The sequence below is a fragment of the Phragmites australis genome, chromosome 7, assembly GCF_958298935.1.
Source record: "Phragmites australis chromosome 7, lpPhrAust1.1, whole genome shotgun sequence".
NCBI lineage: Eukaryota > Viridiplantae > Streptophyta > Magnoliopsida > Poales > Poaceae > Phragmites > Phragmites australis.
This window is the reverse complement of record NC_084927.1, coordinates 30,509,632-30,530,905: the sequence shown is the minus strand read 5'-3', so window position 1 is coordinate 30,530,905 and position 21,274 is coordinate 30,509,632. Positions and strand designations below refer to the sequence as shown.

Sequence of the window (21,274 nt, the reverse complement as noted above, 5' to 3'; positions counted from 1 at the left end):
ATTGGTATTCGCTTCCTTCCTAGTGCATCATATCAGATCATTCTACATGTCCTTATTGCTACAAACCAGTGCACAGCCTGTTTTGCTCTTTTGCACAATTTTGTATGCCCACTGCATTATAATCTTGTTGATGTGGTCACTTTCATTGTTGGGCAAAAGGCACAACTAGTACATATGACTACTTAAACAGGTGCCTCTGACATGTAGTATGAAATATATGCTTCTTTCAATACCATGATCAATCAGATCGTGATGTTTCAAGACATGTTTCAAATTAGTTTTGTTCATTTCATTATTAAATGTGTGAACACTTTCGTGTTTATAACAAATATGTCTTATGTTGCTTTGCAGAACACAAACAGATCGAGAAGGGAGTAAGCAGTTCATAGGTAGTCTTTGTCATGCGACGATGGACTTACATATCTGCTAGTTCGTGGCTAGTTTTTGTGCAAATTCATCTTGTGATGCTCCCATTGCCACTCTGTTTGTTGATGGATGCTTCTATATTTTCATAGATGCTCCTAAAGGAAGGTGAACTTGTTTGTCATAATACCGTACATGCGCAATCGGGTTTATCTGCGCTACAAATTGATTGTATGGTTACGTGTCTAGACCGCACGAAGTAGCAAGTCGCAATCGTCAAGTTTGTAGCGCGTGATACGATGGCTTCAGGTGTTGGCGTGCCCAGTGCGTACAACCTTAACCATTTTAAGTTACCTGCCTGGAACAGACTTGCAACTGAAGTGCAGGTCATCGGCTTACCCGACTCACACTATAACAAAGACGGTAGATTGCAAGAGCCGAAATAGAACAAGTAAAAACTTTGCCGGCCAGAACTGAGTTAAATAATTGTCTCAGATCAGAACTCCAGGAAGGGACTGACATGGGTGCGAAAACAAAAAAAGGGACACTGAACTGCTCGGTTGAGATAAGTAATCATTTGGATTATATGAAAATGCTATTTTAGGCAATTAACAGGGAAATTATACAAACGCATCGCAAGCAAACAGTAGTAACAGTGCATCAAAGTTTACAAGAATTGAAAGAAATGAAGAATCTAGGAAGAGCAGCAGGACGTCTTCTGGTTGACGGGCTGGCCACGGATCTGCACGGTCGGCGGCCTGGCATTAGCTGCCGCCGGTTGGCTAGCCATCCTGAGACCATAAACAACTTGGTTATGATCTAAACTGGTCGAGATATTAGCACCGTTACACGACAATACTCATTTGAGTTGTGATATACCTGGTCTTGATGGACGCAGCCATAGCCATGAAAGCCTGCTCCACATTAGTAGCGTTCTTGGCACTGGTCTCCATGAATGGGATGCCCATCTCATCAGCAAGCGCCTAATAGATATCATATCATGTGCAAAAGAGAGAATGTGAGGGGTAAGCAAACGAAGATCAAACCTATGCCACTTGTTCATCTGTTAACCTAACCTAACCTCTTCACAAAATTCTATTTGATTGACTGGTCTCTTAATTCATAAGCACTACACTACATTCCCTCCGTTCCATGAATCTGCCAATTTATCCTAGAACTCACCTTGCCTGCTTCATATGACACAACTTTGTTTGCAGTTAAGTCGCATTTGTTCCCAACAAGGAGCTTGTTTACATTGTCGCTTGCATAGCGGTCAATTTCATTCAACCATTGCTTTACGTTGTTGAAGCTTTCTTGGTCTGTCACATCATACACAATCTGCATGTACACAAATAATTCTATCAATAGAGTGTCATGTGAAACTGAAGGAATACCGATTAGCTCTGGTGCCCAACTTACGATAATGCCATGAGCTCCTCGGTAGTAGCTACTGGTAATTGTCCTGAAACGTTCTTGCCCAGCAGTATCCCACTGACAATGATAAAAAAGAGTTATGACAAAAAATGGGCATCGAGTCATGGCTCGTAAGGGGATGAAACAGCTCTGTAGATTTTGGAACCACAGTTATGCATTCAAGGGCTCCTTGTATTCACACAAGACAATCTATTACAGTCGCGAACAGAAGGAATACCGGTCATACAGGTTTATGTTTGAGAAAAAAGTCATACAGGTTACAGATGTACAAACATCAGCTGTGATATTTTAGATCTATTTAAAAGTGGCCATAGTAAAAACCATATGCTTTTTTCTTGGTGATTTCAGAGGAATTATTCACCTATACATCTGTAAGCTGGCGAATAGTAGCGTAGTTGAAAAGTTAACATGTTAAGACTTACGATCTGAAGCTTGATGGTCTTGCCCTCCTGCTCAACTGTGCGTATTTTCTGCAAAGCAATCATGAAATTACTACTGTGCATAGCATGGAACTTACATTCAGAGTGAATCTAACAAAAATATACTCACAAAATCAACTCCAATTGTGCTGATATAACTGTCCAGGTATGAGTCATCCTACAAAAATAAGGTCATATATCAAAAATACTGTAATACTCTTATATGGAGGAAAACAGTGCAAAAACACGCAGGCATGATACTCGTAATAGTTTTGAGCTTATAACGCATGCCCAACAAAAAGACGCAGGCATGATACTCGTAATAGTTTTGAGCTTATAACACATGCCCAATGTTTTACTACAAGTTTCATGCATGCCTCCAGTAAATTTAGGCTACAAGTCTCTACTGGACTAACATATAATAGACTTTCACCAAAGCACACATGTACAAGTATCATGCTATGATATATAATATTGTTGGTAAATTCCATGCCATATTAAGCAGAAGTATAACTCCACAACTAGGTGAAGGACATGAAATCCATACCGCAAATCGCAGGAGTAAGCATGACTTCCCAACACCGGAATCACCAATAAGCAGAAGCTTGAAGAGGTAATCGCTGAAAATCGACAAACACATATTAATGTTATATTACTTACTAGTATGATAATGACAATAAATGGATTTCGATTAATGCCACGCTGTATGGTATTTGGCACTCCACACCTCAACTACCTCTCTTCCCACACAAAACTACTCGTAGTCCAAGGTAAAATCAGTAACATGTAATGCTAAACAAACCAGTAGAGGATAAGAGCGCTCTATGAGCGGCAAAAGTCCAAATTTTGCCTTGATTCTAATTCTGTAATATGTACCCAGAATCAATAAATACACACCATGACCTCTAACGAAAGCCACTGAGGCCTGACATACTGTTTGTGTTACATTAGTTTGAACAACCTCCAGTACAGATTTCCTTGGTTCTAGATGGGCTAGGCTAAATTCACTGAACACGCTTCAACTACATGTTGCAATTGCATGATTGAGCATCTAGAGCCAAGGAAATTTCAACCTATCGCTTAAACAATGCAACGCACGCTTGACATAATGCACAAGCAGTTGCCATGTATGATCCTGCCCGTAGTCATACTCTGGGAGGAACCATCTACCACACTGTAATGACGATTCAGTTCCCTAGAAGCTTCTGAACCATTAACTATTTCTCCTCAATTTTTCAACGACCAGCAACAAGGGCAGCCAAAGCAGAAAAAAGGTAGATCCGCACACAGGAGCGAATCATGCCTCCTAATGGTGGGGGTACAACTTGCATCGTGATCACACCAATGCAATAATTCTCGTATCAATCGATGATTCCAACAGAACAACCCCAGGCGTCGCCATCAGATCCAGATCCATAAGTCCGGGAAGAACAAAACTACGCGAGCCATACGATCCTCTCAGCAACTCAATGCACATGTCAACCAAATCGGAACATGCAACGTCCCCCATCACCAAGCAATTGCGGCACGGTGATTGAGACATACACACATAAACCTCAAAACAAAAACACGCGGATCCGCGCGGTGGAGGGGGGGCGGGGGGAGGGGTGGAACCGGGGCACTTACTACTCGGGATTCATATCGAGTGGAGCCCGCGGGTGGAGTCGCCGGCCGACCTGTCTCCTGCCTCCTGCGGTTTCGACGAGCGGATCGGGCGATCGCGGGGGCAGGAGGCGACGGGGTTGGGGAAGGGGAAATGCTGAGGGGGGCGGAACGACGAGTCATATAGGAAGGTGGGTCCGTGGGTGTTACCGTTCCCGTGCGTGGGCCAAACTACGGCCATGCTTGCTTCGGATTGGCCTTGTACACGTGTAGTCAGCCATGCTTGCTTCGGCGTCAGAGTCTCGGGATGACAAGGAGTTCTTTTTTGTTTGATGTCTGGGATGGTGCATTTGACCTCCGTGCTTCGCGGGAAATCACATGTTAAAAAAGGTTGTTCAGAGTATCGTGTACCACCATCGGTGTCACTGTCACGGTTTTCTTAGAACTCCAGCTTTACTAATTAAACTTTGACCTTTAATCTTCTTCGTGATACATGTGCGAATAGCTATTTTTTTAAAAACCAAGCTATGCCGTTACATTAAAGCGCGTTTGGTTGAGGGTAAAATTAAATGGGATATGATTATTCATATTTTGTTGGATGAGATGATTTTTTATTTAAATAGCATGAATAGTATGGTTTACTTTTTTATTTGGTTAGAAGGATATAATTTGAATGGGATTAGTCAAAAAATTTGAGATCCGTTTATCATATATATTTAATTTTTTATCAAAATATAATTAAGTGGGATCTTATTTTGTTGATTTAATTGCAATGAATATAATGTTATAATTAGATCACAAATCCGATAAACGGTTTAGGAGATAATATTATTTAAAGCGTGATAAAAAAATTTACTCTAACAAACCAGAATATGCCACATCAGTAACTCATCTAGAGTATGAATAGCTTCATCTCGCTAATTTTATAGGATGATCCAGCATCTATGGAGAATATTCCCCTTAGTTAGCCATCATATCTAGTTTGCTCTTCAATCAAACACAAAAAAACTAAACCACCATCTCTCATATACAAATATTCCTTCAATCAAACACACCCTAGATGTGTTGTGGTTGAAAAAACACAATACTAGAGAAATGAGACGGTGCATGGTTTGAATGAGCTTGAAAGCTTGTGACTCCTTTATATCTTATTTATATGGGTAGGAAGAGGAGTAAATCCTCATCTTATCTTTGGTAGCATGTCAAAATTACAACTTGTGACATTAGATACAATTGGGTCGATTCTTTACATGGCGCATCTCTATGTTATTATGCCATTTTCCCAACAATACCCTCTCACCTGCAGGCTCCTTCGTACGAGGGACCTACATATACAACTAGAGATAGCCCCTAATATTTCAAGGATTGGAACATCTACACTAGAAACCCATGACACATGTACGCGTTGTTAAAAACTCCAACTAAAAACCCAATAAGGAAAAAGGGCATGGAGAAAAGTGTCAGTAGGTCATGTGAATCTAACCTATCCTAACACCATGATGCTAGGTCTTTTCATCGGAGCCACTGCAACACGAATAGGCTTTGGGTAGAGTATATTGGAATGACAGAACCGAGGGAGTCGTACTCCCCAGCGTACTTTGGTGTCGATGAGGCATGGATCAGTTGAAGTCGTTGATGTAGCTAGAGTTAAAGTCATCGATGGAGTCCCACGGCCCGGGGAAGTCTACAGCACGGAACCTATCGAGGCCAAGGGAGTCATATTCCCCCCGGCGTACTTCGGTGTCAATGAGGCCTAGCAAAGTCGCAATCGTGGATGGAGTTTCGCGGGTTGACAGGATTGCAGGTGTGAAGCCACTCGAAGTCCAAAGCATTGAAGACACGGCGAGCCAAGAGGCCAGAGCCAACGGAGGAGCTTGTTCAAGAGCAAAGATTAATTTAAAGAATACTCCGGTGTTAATCGCTAAACCAAGTATTATCCCCTACTTCCTCTTTAACCGATGTTGTAAAATAGGTTGCGCAGCCCCCTCCAATACTTGAGGAAGGCTTGAGGACCACTAAGAAGGCAGTGGCGATTGAGGATGCTATCCGAAGCCCTTAGTGGCCTTTAACTCTACATGATGTGTACTATTATTAGAAGTTCCTTAATCAATATTTAGTCGATGATTTGTTTAGGAAACATATGGTTATGTTGCAGCTTTCGATACATAATTGATGTGCTTTCATGTGAGCCATTGTGTAGTCCAGCTGACATCTTTCTTGGTTTGGTATTTATGTGTGTAATTTCATCTGATTGTTTATACTGGAGACAATTCATTAATCTACAGATGTGTTACATACCCTCTTGATTCAATCCTAAAATCAACACAAGTTCCCTAGCAATGCTCCAACAAACCAAACCAGAAACAAATATTTAGTGAATTAAGAGGTAGGGAAATGGAGAAAAGAGGCTGCATATAGAGGAATTAGAGGTAGAATTAGGGATTAGAGCAGCAACAACAGAGGGGTTGAGGACAACAAGCAAGTAGGAGGAAGGAGCAGAGCCAAAGGAAGTAGGAGGAGTATGTTCCATCAATTCTATTCAATCTCTGTGTGTCGATGCCTCCAGATATTCTGAATCCTGGCTTCCCATCGGCATATGGGCCAACCCATCAGCCCTCTAGTCACTATGACACCGGTGGCTAGCAGCGTGCCCGTGATATTCCTCCCTCATAAAAATACAGCTTGTCCTCGAGCCGTTGTCATGACCTTTAACAAGGATACCTGGAAACCACAAGCTTGTACTTGCACCGAGATCAACCAAAAGCTTGAGCAAATAAATTTTGTAGGATAAATCATAGCTTCATCTTCCTTGTCCACATGTACTCTGAAGCTCCATTAATTGTTCATCATATGCACTGAAACCATGCCATGCCCACCATTAAAAGATGCATTGCCTTGAGGAGTTAACTTAAGGGAGAACAACATTTCTTACCACGAGTTTACATCCTTGACAGTATAAACATTTTGCAGTCTCTTGGTGTTGGCAATTAATATAAGATCACTAACAATCAAAGTAGCAAAACGAAAATGCATGATGTGTTGTCAACAAAGAGCAAATCCAATGTAGCTGTGAATTCCACATATCGAAATTGACACTAGGTTAGTGATGTTCACCTCCTTCCACGTCCAATAATAAAAGGCTCAGCAAAAAAGCCTTAACTCTGCATCTAATAAAACTAATTCACAATCATGGTTCTCCGTTGATTCAGCAATACTTACTACGATAGTGATTCTCACAAGCATAGGCATCCTAGGTTTCTGCTCGAGTTGTACAATTATCTCAACTAGTGTGCAATCGATATTCTAAGTTTTAGCACAAGCATGCAACACCAAACAATAGCTTGATAGATAGCCATCTCCACCACGCTTCAGCTGTAGCATCATGCATGCTCTACAACCATCCATACGAAATTGCACTACCCTGTCAAGCACAGTCTTACCGTTGTCAGCATATAGCTTGATAGTACCACTTAATGGTTGCACATAAACTTGTCCTGAGTTCACCAACACAAGGCAGACACCAAAGAGAGAACCACACAACAGTAGGATTTTGTGATAGAACTTCAATGGAAGAGCTCAAGTAGTTCAATTCAATAGAGGTTGAGTAACCATGAGGAATTTCTGAGAGCTCACCAAATAATTGTAGCAACCTTATTTCTCCTTGAGCACAATTTGTGTTACCAAATTTGAGTTTCATCCTGCTGATTAATTTTTCCTTACTATAATCATTCCCAATTATTTGACCACTCAACCATACAACCATAGGCCCATCCACAATGGAAGACACAAGTATTTCCCATAACAATTTTGTTGGCACATGCAACCACTTAGTGGCGGCCAAAGTGATACACATAGCATTAAAATGCTCTTGGCTGATAGTGTATTGTGCAATTACTTGACAAACAAAGAATAGCAACTGGGCAAGCATGAATGCATGAATCAGGATGCTAGGCATGCAGTGGTAGTGGTAGTACCTCTCCTCCACGGGCATGGTTATGGCAATGCTGGTGATGCCGATGTCGCCGACACCCATGCGATGACCTTCCATCCAAAGCTTCATGTGTGACATGGCATTGAACTTGGTGATGTCGAGCGGCAATGTGCTGAAGGGTGATGTCGGGGTAGCCATGGTGACATTCACGGGCATCAGCAGACTGAGGCCGCGACCATGATTCAGATTCAGCATCAACGACTTAGTAAGAACCAGCAATGGGAGCTGGCGACGATGACATGGGTGACATGGGTGGCTTCATGACCACCTCCTTGCTCAGTGGAGGATGTAGAAGTGATGACATGCTAGTTTGGTGCAACCATACTGAGATCCTTGACAGAAATCACGACGATCGTGAGCATGCCGACTTTGACGGTTGGTGGTACAACATCAACAGGCAGAGCAGGACGCGTGATGTCGATGTCGAGTGTTAAGGTGTGCATGGAGGAGGTTAGAGCAGCAGTTGGAACATCCATGACACCCGCTAGAACTGCCGTGTTGAACACCTTGTGTGCACATTGGTAGAGAGTCCTTCCTCTATCCTTGGCTTCGTAACAACCGTGGCGTAGCCCGTAACGGTGATGAGAGAGGCTAGCGGCACAATCGGATAGGGCATCGAAGCTCCTAGGGCCTTCAAAGCAGGAGATGTCTCCATCACACCCACTAGAACTGCCGTGTTGGAGGCATGCAATGACACCAACAACTTGGTGATCTTTGCCATCTATTTCTCCATGTCCACACGACCTTCTTCTACTCATAGTCAAGCACCTCCCAGGATGACAACGACTCTGATGCCATAATGTTACGTACCCTCTTGATTCAATCCTAAAATTAACACAAGTTCCCTAGCAATGCTCCAACAAACAGTACCACATACAAGTATTTAGTGAATTGAGAGGTAGGAGAGTAGAAAAAGGAAGCATGATATAGAGAAATTAGCGGTGGAGTTAGGGATTAGAGCAGCAACAATAGAGGGGTTGAGGAATAGCAAGCAAGAAAGAGAAAGGCGCAGAGCCGGAGGAGGAAGGAGGAGTATGTTCCGTCAATTCTGTTCGATCCTCCTTTGTTGTGTCGATGACTCTGATTATAAGTTGAATCCTAGCTTCCATCGGCACATAGGCCAACCCATTCAACAATAAGCCCACCATCCCTCTGTCCACTATGACACTGGTGGCGGACTGTCCGTGACAAGATGTTTTATTCTATGTTTATTCGGATCAAGAAGATTGTCTTGTTTCTGTTGGAACAACAAGTATTGCTGGCAAGTAGGATAGAGAAGTTAGGAAAGCAAATGAAAATACTACAAGAGCAGCTAGATATATCTGGCATTGCTGAGTTGCGAGAAGCCTATAGGGAAGTTGGTTTGGATCTCATAAAGCTTCTTAAGTTTGTTGATTTTAATGCAACTGGCATTCGGAAAATTTTGAAGCTCAATAAGCGTTTCGGTTACAGATTTAGTGATCTTAATGCCCTCTCTTTTGGGAATGTGTTCCTTCAGGTTTGGTCTGAGACTTTTGAGATAATATTGTTCAAAACTTAAATAAATTTATTGAGTTCTTGCAGTGGAGGCACTGCATGCGCAAAGCTAGAATAACGGTATATTTGGTTTGAAGCAAAGCATTGCTAGAATCCGAAAGCAAACGAAATTCTTGTTTTTATTCTTTTGTTTTTCCAAGATCACAACGTGTGTTTAGTTACGTACCAAAACTTTGGCTTTTACATGCATAAGTTGTTTTTCTTGCCAAAACATGCCCAAATTGTGGCGACTAATTTCATTACCAGATAACGATAATACCGTAAGCTAATTAAATCGTATAATCGATACATATGTGTTGGTTGAAACAATTATTTGGCATCATAATAACAAGACATTAACGATAGCTTCAAGCACAACCATCACAGAATCATGGGGCAGAAAAACCATAGCCCTTGATCGATCAAATAGTGCTATCCTTGGGTAGGGGTGGAATCCGGTCGGATTTCAATCACACCACTTATTTTATATTCTACCATGTCCTTTGTTTCTCTCTCGGATTCAAACACAGATGTTGTCTGATATGAATACACATACCATGCGTCCATGCTGGTAATCTCAGTCACAATTGCGATAAGCGAGCAACAGCTTAGTAATTAAACACTTCATCTTGGTGTCAACCAAGCTCCTGTAACAACCAAGCCGCTGCTCTGAAGCGTTCTTCGCCTCCCATGCCATGTCGCGGTCTATCCTCATCTCTTTGTCCCTCCTCTTGTTGTTGATCTGACGAGATTGCCGCAGCGCCTCCATGTCCTTGCGCGAGGTGTGCTGCGTCAGGTTGAGCTCCACGCACACGGCGAGCGCCTCGCCGACGGTCATCCTGATAGTGCGGTCATTGGCCTCGAGGAGACCCGCGAGGGACGCGATGGTCGCGTTCCAGGCGGCGCGGTCCGCCTTCCGCTGCGCATCCGTGACGGTGACGGTGGTGATGAGGAACGTGCACGCGGACACGGCCGCGGCCACCAACTGGGTGCTCTTCGTCTTGGGAGATCCTGAGCTCCGGCTGGGGAAGATTACGTCCCAGATGGCCTTGAGCGACCGCTCCGGCTCCGCTTGCTCCGTGACCAGTGCGCCGGCGAAGGTGACTACGGCGATGCAGTCGAGCGCGGCGACCACCACCAACGCGTCCGTGGACGCCGCTAGCCGGAGCGTCCTGGAGAGTATCAGGAACGACTGGTCCAGAATCTCCGTCGCGCCGCCCTTGCGGAGCGTGAGCGCGAAGAGGCCGACGGCGTGGTACGCGAGGCAGGCCTCCCTGCTGGCCGTGGGGGCGGAGGAGGAGCCGGCCTTCTTGATGGAGACGCCGCAGAGGGCGAAGATGTCGAGGCACCTGCCGTCGTCGGCTTCGTCGAGGGTCAAGACCCCCTCGGGCGCGCCGACCAGCGACGCCATGGCTGCCTCGAGCGTGGCGGGGGAGGCGCTCTTGTCGTGGAGCGCGGCCACGCATATGTCGAGGAGCTCGAACGGGTCCGTCACGTCGTCGGTGTTGCAGTTGACGGACGGTATCGGCAGTGCCTCCTCGTCAAAGCCATTGGCGTATTTCTTCTTCTTGCGACACACGGCCGAAGCGAGATCAAGCGGCGGGGTCTCCTCGCCGACGCCCTTGGCGCCTTCCGAGTATGATCAAGCGGCGGGGCTTCCTCGTCGACGACCTTGACGCGTTTATTGCTCTTGCGAGGCATGGCCGGAGCGGGATAAAGCAGCGTGGCGCGTTCCTTGTTCTTGCGGCCTATGATCAGAGCGGGATTTAAACGGCAGGGCACAATTAACCTTTTGCCATCCTTATTAGTGGCATACTCTCAAATATCATCGTTATTAAAAACTTTGACAAAATACCACTGAAGAGCAAAATGACTTGTCTGTTCTTCTTCTTCCATGGGAGGCCAGAGAGCGGTCGTCGTATTGGCCGCGCCCCAGCCCCGGCCAACGATGACATTGTCGATGAGCCCCGCTGTATTGGTCGAGCTCATCTCCTCCTCCACCGGCGCGCTACTAAGCCCGCCTAGCTTCAAGCTGTTGGCGAGCCCCGCCGTGCTCGACCTTCCCCTTCCCTCCGACCTTCTTCCTCCTCTTCAGCCTCCTTTACCCCGGTCAGCCACCTCTTTCTCTCCCCGGTGGTCCAAATCCAACTTCCCTCCACCGCCCTTACGGCCCCCCTCTTCGGCCATCTCCCTTCGCCGGTGAGCCCCCCTCTCCTAGCGTGCCTCCTCTCTCCCTCCGGTGGACGGCTACCACAGGGGCAACCCCGGTGCCGCGCCCGGAGAGGAGCACGCGGCTCGCTCCGTTGGAATCCTTGGCGCTGTTGGTGACGAAAGCCGTGGTCGCATTGGCGCCTGAGCCGGAGTTGAGCTCGGCGAACGCGATAAGCTGCGGGGAGAGGCTGAAAACGAGGAGCTTGCACGGCGCCCGCACGACGACGAGGGAGTGGAGCAGCACGAGCTCCTTGGCCGCGAGCGAGCTCCTGCCGGGGAGGGGAGGGCGAGGGGGCCGACGCGCGTTCTCCCTCGGCCGGAGAAGCGCAAGCACGTTTGGGAGGTGGTCCAGTGGCAGGTGAGGAAGAAGGGGGAAGAAGAAAGAGGAAGAGCAATTGAGTCAATTTGTAGAGAAATATTCCTTTAAAGATGCCGCCACATCAGCAAAAATGATAATAAATCAACAATCCAGTGGTCCCTAGTAGTATTTTGTCAAAGTTTCCGGTGACGATGGTATTTAAGAACATGCCACTAGTAAGAATGGCAAAAAGTTAATTGTCCCAAGCGGTAGGGTCTCCTCGCCGACACCTTTGTACATTTCTTGTTCCGCGACCTATGGCCGGAGCGGGATCAAGCGGCGGGGCCTCTAGGGTCCGAACTATATAATGTCATATTTCGACTTCTGGTTATCGGATTGAATATTCATGAGCATCTGGTTTGTGTTTATAGACCACTAGGGTCTGAATCATATAATGTCATATTTCGATTTAGCAGTCCATAGTCAAATCTGTTTTGGTGGAAATGTAGAGGGGAGTTCATGTTTATTGCCTCTAGTACTCTTTGTCGATAGTTCACTTTTAGTGATATCAACTTTTTGTTGCTAGCTTTCTGATGCTGGCTTCCATAACACTCTGACTTATTGTGATTGGTCTTTTCTTGATTCGGAAAGTTTTCCCCTGGTTGTCCATGTCATAACTGAATCTACTATATTGATTCAGGGCCGCTTGACGGTTCTACTTTGTTGTTATTAATGATTTTTCTATTTATTATTTATCATCCGTAGCATGTACCAATTGAAGAAGCTAATATATGCATAATCGTTTCTTGCAAGGAGGCATTTACACTTTGGTTTCTGTAAGCAGAATCATATTGACCGACCTTCAATCGTTGCATCATCCATACTGCAGGGTGTTGAGCATCCCAGATGTGCCCAGTACTGTCCTTCAAGCTATGCAGAATTCATGCAATGCATTTGCTGTGTCCAAACGAAGAATATTTATGAAACTCACAAGATATCCTCAAACGAGCGGTGTGTTCTAAGTCCTTACAGTTATTTTTACTGAATCCTATATATAGTACCTTTATGTCGTGTTTCCTTTTGCTTGTTTTATATGCTCATTTTGTCTTCAGTAAGGTATACAGCATCAGAGAGACGTGAAAGACAGGGTAGATGCGACTGGTCTCGGGCAATCGAAGCTTGTAAGCCACCGCTCCCACGCGCTGCAACACCTATAAAGAACCGAAATAGCGAAATGCCAATTTGTGATTAGATCGATCTACCACCGAGGATTGAACATAATGCTGGAGCTTCAAGTAAACCCAGTCGCCTTCCTCGAATGAACGTTCTGAGCGCTTTTGTTCTGTCTGATACTTCATTCTTTGGCATGCTCGCTGGAGATGTTGAGACAACAGATCAATGCGCAACTGCCTTTCTTTCATCCATTCAGACAACTCTGGAATAGAACAGACATTAGTGTCGATAATGCCAAAATGACAAGGAGTATGCCCATATAAAGCTTCAAAAGGAGAACATGTCAATGAAGAATGGTACGGTGTATTATACCAAGACTCCGCTAAAGCTAGCCATGAAGTCCATTTACCAGGACATGAGTGGACAAAGCAACTCAAATAAGCCTCCAAACACTGGTTTATGCGTTTGGTTTGTCCATCCGTTTGTGAATGGTAAGCTGAGCTCATGTTCAATTAGGTTTCAGCCATTTTGAATAGCTCCTTTCAGAGAGCACCAGTGAAAATGCGGTCTCGATAGGAAATCAGTGACTGCGGCAAGCCATGGAGCTTATATATGTTCGTCAGGTAAGCCTGAGCTACCTGCCACGCAGTGTACGGGTGGGAGAGCGGGATGAAATGTGCGTAGCTTGTAAGTTTATCCACCACCACCATGATGCTATCGAATCCCGAAGATCGTGGTAAACCCTCAATGAAATCGAGCGACACGATCTGTCAAGCCTGATCAGGTACAGAGAGGGATTGCAAGAGGCTGGGGTACCTGAGATGCTTGGGCTTGGGCTTGGCTTGAAGGCAAATTGAACAAGCTCCCACAAATTCAGTCACGGATTTCTTGAGGCCAGGCCAGGCAAAGAGTTTCTGCACTCGGTTATATGTGACATGTATACCAGAATGCCCACCGATTGCGCTAGCGTGCAGTGCTTGCAAAATTGCCTCCTGCATTTTGATGTTTCGGCCAACCCAGATGCGTCCCTTGTATCGAAGTACCCCATCTTTCAATTGGAAGTGAGGAAGCGTTGTTGGATTGATACTTAGCATAGTAACCAATTCTTGAGCAGCAGGATCATTGGAGTAGCCCAATACAATTTCTGAAATTCAGGTAGGAACACATGTTGAGATGCCGTCAGTTCTGCTGTTGTCACTGACGAGCTACAACGCGACAATGCGTTCACTGCTCAATTGTCACATCCTTTCTTGTATACAATTCGATATTGAAAGCTCAGGAATTTGGTCATAGCCTTTTGCTGCCACGAGGTTGTGAGACATTGATCTTGCAAGTGCACGAGACTTCGCTGATCGGTGCGGATCAAGAACTCACCATTCTGCAGGTATATGCGCCAGTGCTCTATCGCCATGAGTATTGCAAGGCATTCCTTTTCGTAAGTCAATAAATGTTGTTGTCATGGGCCCAAAGCCTTCCTCAAATACGCCAGAGGATGCTCTTGTTGCATGAGGACCTCCTTGTTCCCTTCTCTGATGCGTCTGTTTGGACAACGAACTGCTTGTCGAAGTCTGGTAATGCCAGTACCAGTGCAGACAGCAGCGCTTTCTTCAGTGTACAGAAAGCCTCTTCCTCCAGATTGGTCCATTGAAAGATTGAGTGCTTCTTCAACAAATCAGTCAACGGCCTGCTGAGAATTCCAAAATGCCTTACGAATTTCCGGTAGTATCCCCCAAGCCCCAGAAATCCTCTGACATCCTTGACCGACAACGGCCGCGGCAACTGACGCACTGCCTTGATGTTCTTGGCGTCTGTTGCAACTCCTTCCGGGCTGATCACATGCCCCAGATAAGTCAATTGGTGCTTGGCAAACGAACATGTGGATCATTTAATGCGGAGTTCGTGTTCGGATAATACCAGGAACACCTTGCAAAGTGTCTGAATATGTTGCGCCAAAGAGCTACTGCATATAAGAATATCATCTATGAAAACTAGAACTCTCCGCAACAATGGTTCAAGGATTGTATTCATCACGCACTATGTAGGATCCAGAATGGCGAATAGGGAGTGGTGAATAGGTGTCTCGATAATTTTTTTCAAAAAAGATAGACTTCTCCTATTTTTTCACCTAACTCACCTCAAAAATAGATCATAACAAAGTATAACACTCGACACAAAAATCCGGCGCATGCTCACTGCGAATTGCTTTCAATGCACCAGGGAGTTCCTAAAACAATCTCAAAGTCAAGCTCCGAAAATATAAGAACATTTCATCATTTCTCACAAGAAAGAAGATCCAAAAGTAGTGACAGAAATCATCAACAATAACAAGTACATATCACTTCCCACCCACCGAACGAACCTGAGAAGGACCAATAGTGTTTATATGGAAAAGTTCTCCCGGTCGTTCAGTGATCACCAGATTAACTGGTGGGTGAGACGCGACAACCATCTTTTCATGTCAACAAAGAGCACAAATAAAGTTTTTCTCAAACTTGAGCTTAGGCAATCCACGGATCAAGCCTAGGGCACTCAAATAAAAAAGCAAATCAAAACTTATGTGCCCTAGTCTCATATGCCACATCTAAAGCTCAGAATAAGATTGAGCAATTAAACATCGAGAAGAACCAATAGACTAAGAAAAAACAACTCTAAAAACTCACTCTGGAGATCCGACAAATCAAAGCGCCCGAAGAATCAAGAACTCGAGAAGTATCGTGTTTGAAACGCACTTCCAAGTCCTCATCCAACAACTGAGATACATAAAGCAAATTATATCTCAGATGCTCCACCAAAGCTGCATCCTTGAGAGTGAAACTCTCATTTACCTTTACCATACCTTTGTCCTTCACTCTTCCCTTTATATCATCCTCTAATGTGATGTACTCGTGTTGCTTCGTTGGGCTGAGGTTGGAGAACCATGATGCATCTCCGGCCATATGGCGCGAACAATCGGAATCGATGAGCCACTTGTTCTCCAGGCCTCCGCCTACCAGCTCAGAGGGATCGAGCTCGAGTTCGCTGTCGTTATCATCCGCCATGAAGTAAAGGCCAGTGAAGTCATTGTTCTTCCTTTCGTTCTTCACTTATGATTCCTTCTCCTTTGACCTTTTCTCCTTGCTTGAGGAAGTGTCAATGTCACTGAGCATCACCACAAACGTCCTTGAAGCCACCTTGGCCATTTTCTTGGATATCTTGTTGCGGTTCTTGAAGAATGACTTTTTGGACTTCTTATACTTGTCGTGGTTGTGGTTGTGGTCTTCCCTCTTCTTGAGCTTGGGGTAGTCCACCTTGAAGTGGGTGGTGTCACCACACTCAAAGCATGTCCGGGAATCACCCCTCCTCTCATCTCGACAGTTGTTATAGAAGCGGGTGAACTTCTTCATAATCAGTGCAAGATCTTTATCATCAAGCACATCCACCTGCTCCTCTCTGATAGAGACTAGAGAAGACAAAGCAAAATCACCTGTTAAAGGGTTAGCATAAAAAACATCAACTCCAAGCTGATTGCCACCGCTAGGTACTAAAACCAACATCATATTATGAGACATGGGGTTTACTAGGCATATCCTTGCTGCATTGGCGATCTCGGTGGGCTTGAGATTTCTAAAGAATTCATCACAAGTCAATGTGTCATAACTGAATGATTCTTCAATGCTCGAGATCTTCAGTTCTCATATGCTACGGTCAAGAGCATAGAGAAGTTTAATCGCTCTATCATGATCTGAGTAAGGCAAAACTCCAGTGGATCTCAGATTGCCGATAATCCCATCAAATCGAGCAAACATGCCATCCAACGACTCTCCAGGACCTTGCACGAACCTTTGATATTCTTGGTTATACGTGCTTTGGCGATAAGCCTTGATTTGGTTGGTGCCCTCATGAAAAACACTAAAAGTAGACCAAATTTCACAGGTAGTACCAGAAGTGATGGACCCTGTCAAACTCATTCCGACTCAGGCTTATGAACAAAATATTTTTGGCCTTGTTGTTGACCTTATACTGTTCAATTTGAACTTGAGTCATGCGAGCACCAAGGATCTCATACTTGGAATCAACTATTTCCCAAACTGCACTTTCTTGACTTAGGAGATAAGCCTCCATGTGCACATTGCAGTACGAAAAGTCTCAACCATCAAATGACATAATCTTTCCACTTCTCTCCATTTTCGCCTACGGATCACAAAGCCAGTTAAGGTCAAAGGTGATCAAACTGGCTCAACAATTCTTTCGAAAAAGATGGCACTCTCTTATTTTGTAAACCAACGTACCTAAAAAATGGGTCACAACAAAGTACAACGCTCGACACAAAAATCACAGCGGAAACAGAAAAAACCCGGAAGTCCGAGTTGAACAGAACAGTGATTCAAAAAATCAAAATGCAAACTTAAAAATCCAATCAATGGTGGGTCTCATGATTGGAATAGAACACTAAGTTCCACAACATATCAATCCATAACTCATCCCCACACAAGGCTTGAATCTTGAGAAGGAACACGCAAATATCAAAAGATGAACACCAGTAAAAAAAAGTCTCCAAGTTGATAGATAAGAGGCAAGGGAATTCAATAACTAATAATATAACTTAATACGTGAATTTTATGCCTCTAGCAACGAGAAGAATGACTCTAACAAGGTGAAAAATTTTAGCATAAGCACAAAAACGAAAATCACAACCGAAAACTGAAAAACTTGTAAACTAGCAAGGGAACTAATAAAGGGAAACTAAAAGAAGGTGAATACAAGCATGAGAAGAAAAATAAATTTTATTACTTTCAAAAGTCAGTCCTATTTTAGACGGATTACAAAGATTTATCCTCACAAAGCTCTCATCTAATATATAGGCTAAGCGCTCCTTTTTCTCTCCTCTAAAACTCTAGCACAAGGCTCTCATATGGATAACTCAAGGGGCTCAAGTGGTTTGTGTAACTTCTCTTATAGTCCTATCCCTCTATTTATAGGCCGAGGTTTCTTGACCCCTAACTTTTCTAGCTTTTTACCAAAATACTTCTCTCTTGTAGTACACTCATATATACTACTAAGGGTATTTTGGTCCATTTTCTCCTCCATCCATTGGACGCCCATGACACCTTCATTACTTAGCTTTACCTCGACGCAAGCTTCGCAATGATCCCACGGTTTTAATGTCAAACCGGGAAATCACCTTGTATGCTTCTCAAAGCGTGACTCACCACAACTTGCTCACACCTTGAGCAAGCACTCTGATGTCGACGCGTGTACTATGTCTTGTGATTTTGACCACCGGTAAGTCTATCTCGCTCCCGATCACTCAGACCACCTTGTCACTTACACTGGCATCTCTTTTGCTTGACTTTCAACACGCCATCTTCATTCACCTTCCATGCTTTGTTTGACCTCTACGTGTATAGCTAGGATCACCCTTGACTCCGCCTAGCCTCTTTGATCGTCCGGCACCAAGCACCTTGTTTAGCTCCGATCATCTCACCGTCGACCGCCAAGTGGCATCCATCACCTACACATCATGAGACAAACAAATACATTTCTTTAACTCTATTTTTCTCTCCAACTTTGTTAGTCATGATCATAATTGCAATACAAAGACATGCTCATGTAATCCCAAAATCATCAAACCATATCAACAATCTTGTCAATCACCAATCACATATAAACAAAGGCACATTTCAACTTAGTTTCTCACACTGGAAGGTAGCTGGCGCACCAGTTAATCCATAAACCATCACGTGAAATTTGTAGTGGTCGTGATGGGTTTAAAGGCCATTTTCTTCTCATTTTTAGCAACCATACAAATTTTGTGGTAGCCAGCGCGCAAATCCATTCAGAGCTTCCTTTGAAATAGTCATCATAATTTTAGTAGTTGAGCATCTTCTCTATGCAGTTCTTTCGATATGCAATCACTTGGATCAGGCTCCTCTAAAAAATTCAATAATTGCTTGACAACATGGAGTTGTACTGTAGCTGCACACTTGTGGTTTGGTGACCATTTCTTCCCCTCCTTCAGCTCGTGTGGCTTCGACGCCCCTTCCATCTTCAGTCTGATCCACTGTTGCATTCCGCAGCTTCCCACTTGGTGATGGTGGCAGCGGAAGGGTGGCGTGCGAGATCATGCGTGCCCCCGCCAGTGCTTTCGGACGATGCTCTCGTTGCCAACCCGTGTCCAGCAGTTCTTCCTGCAAGCAAGCCAAGGATACAATAGTATCGAGGTGGGGAGGATGATGTAACACAACTGCAACACAAATGTCATCAAGCAAGCCGTCGAGAAATTATGTAATGAAGTACATGGGTTCCCATGATGCATGATGAGCTAACAAATTGTGCATCAGCAAATCAAATCGCTCTGCGTATTCACTACGCTATGCGTTTAGCGAAGGGTGGTGAATTGATGAAGTGTTTCCTAAAACTAATCTCTACTAAATCGAGTAATGACCGAAGCAGTGAATTCCTCCCAATCCAGACCACCCCATAAAAACTTGGTGGACTACAACTAGAGAGCGGTGCTTACACTAAAATGCATAGTTGCCAAGCTCACCCAAATTTCTAGTTGGATACGAAACATGCGAAAATAAGCCTCACACCTAAGTTTCCATGATTTTGGTCCCTCCCCTTTGAATTGCGGGAAATCCATTCGTGGTGGTGCATGATGGTAACCCCATACAAACGCGTGTGATGATCAAATGAGAAAACACATGACCAACATTGGGAGAATAGAGTGTACCCTTGGCCGGAGGCGGATATGGGAAAATATTCTCCCCAAATTCCTTCCCTCAATGAGCAGTATCAACGTCATGGCTATCAAGCCTTAGTTGCTCAACCTCCAGCGCGTGTCACAGATCATCCAAGAGTTTGAGGTGTGTATCACCCGAGATTCCTCCACACACTCCCGCTCTGATCTGGTGAACTTGAGTGCGCAAATCCTGAATCTCGTACCGAAGATCGTTCACCGCCGCTTCCATCTCCGGCTTCCAGCCAGATTCTTCACCGTCGGGTTCATCTTTTCCACCTCTTGAGAATCGATGAATTAGAGGTCTTCAGCTCCACCAACATCTTTGCGATTTCCTCCACTTGTTGTTCCATCTCGACTGTGTTGCGTTGTTCCCGCGTCAGGTACTAAGGATGACGATTAGGTTTTTCTGTTTATTCTTGGGGCATATTTTTATCTCTCATAATGGAATTTCTGGATATATAGAAACTACCCGTAAGTACTCAGGACATCTCGTAAAAAAGGAAGTTTATCTCCAAGACAAGGAAGGAAGGTCTCCAGTGGCTGTACGCCCCCCCCCCCCCTTATATATGCGGAGCCAGAGGACCCTGCAGAGGAACAAGCATAACAAGTACACAAGAACCAACAGAACGAAACACACCCATTAGAGCTTTGCACCTCAAAGCTTTTGGCAGTTTAGATCTGTTTTATCAATTTGCCCTGACTACACACAAGGGAGCTCTTTGACTAGTTTTAAATCCATCTAGGCTAGCTAAACACCCCCTTGTAACAGTCCGAGAGATCAATACACAATAAATAGGACATATGACTATTATCCCAAGGGAGACCTAAACCTGTATAGAAACCCCTCAGTGTATTATGTGATTTGTCTACTCGAAACATCCCTCTACTTCTTCTAAAAATTTGTAAGATCAACAGTTCACCAATCGTTGACAGAGGATGAACCAAGTACTCGGACGGATCTGCCAGGGTCGATTAGGCTATGATACCAATTGTCACAGTCTAGAACACATGTAGATCATGATAACACCGGAGAAGTATTTGGATTGATTCACCGATGAGTTCAGATAGGAAGGAAGAGTTCAAAGGAGGAGGAAGAGAGGTTTAGTTCAAATTCTCCATCTTGTTCATCCCCTCTCACAAGACACTCTCATGCCTAAATAGCTTCGGCCTCACCCCCTCTCATTACATCACTTGGGTATCGAGTTTTGGGCTATCGCGCCCACGGCCTGCCCTGCTGGGCTTCAAGTACAACCCACGCCTCGGTCTCCTTGATTCCACTGGGCATCGTCGTTGTAGTCGTTGTAGTCGTTGATGGCGCGACACTTGCCTTTGCCACTAGTATCGATATTGAAAGGGAAAATTCCACACTGTATTGTGCATGCACCCTCTATCTCGGTCATGCATTTGTGTTGAGATTCGTGTTGGAGGGTTAGGTGAGAAAAAAATATGAGGTAGGTGAGAGAATCAGCAATTGGATGAGAGGGATGGACGGTCAAAATAAAGGATCGTGCACAGCACGTTGAGAAGTTGCATTTCCCCACTTATAC

At 44.6% G+C, this 21,274-nt stretch overlaps 2 protein-coding genes across 2 annotated transcripts; both read right to left on the bottom strand.

Annotated features, from left to right (window-relative positions):
• Positions 1–923: 923 nt before the first annotated feature.
• Positions 924–4,021, bottom strand: LOC133924689 (GTP-binding protein YPTM2-like). Its single transcript, XM_062370343.1, has 8 exons — positions 3,843–4,021; positions 2,764–2,836; positions 2,347–2,394; positions 2,220–2,267; positions 1,783–1,854; positions 1,546–1,701; positions 1,243–1,346; positions 924–1,154 (listed from the first exon to the last, which is right to left on the bottom strand). The coding sequence occupies exons 1-8, from the start codon at positions 3,854–3,856 to the stop codon at positions 1,058–1,060; spliced, it is 612 nt and encodes a 203-aa protein (XP_062226327.1). The 5' UTR covers positions 3,857–4,021; the 3' UTR covers positions 924–1,057.
• Positions 4,022–9,724: 5,703 nt separating this feature from the next.
• LOC133923605 (uncharacterized) lies at positions 9,725–11,338 on the bottom strand. The gene has a single exon (XM_062368884.1). The coding sequence runs from the start codon at positions 10,733–10,735 to the stop codon at positions 9,902–9,904; it is 834 nt and encodes a 277-aa protein (XP_062224868.1). The 5' UTR covers positions 10,736–11,338; the 3' UTR covers positions 9,725–9,901.
• Between the last annotated feature and the right edge of the window lie 9,936 nt (positions 11,339–21,274).

What these genes read in the sequence shown, in the direction of transcription:
- LOC133924689 (XM_062370343.1), bottom strand. An exon ending in AGACCATCAAGCTTCAGATC is followed by an intron (nt 1,855 to 2,219) that starts GTAAGTCTTAAC and finishes TATCATTGTCAG; the next exon opens with TGGGATACTGCTGGGCAAGA. An exon ending in TGTCATATGAAGCAGGCAAG is followed by an intron (nt 1,347 to 1,545) that starts GTGAGTTCTAGG and finishes GATATCTATTAG; the next exon opens with GCGCTTGCTGATGAGATGGG.
- LOC133923605 (XM_062368884.1), bottom strand. Translation starts at nt 10,735, where the DNA reads ATGGCGTCGCTGGTCGGCGCGCCCGAGGGGGTCTTGACCCTCGACGAA.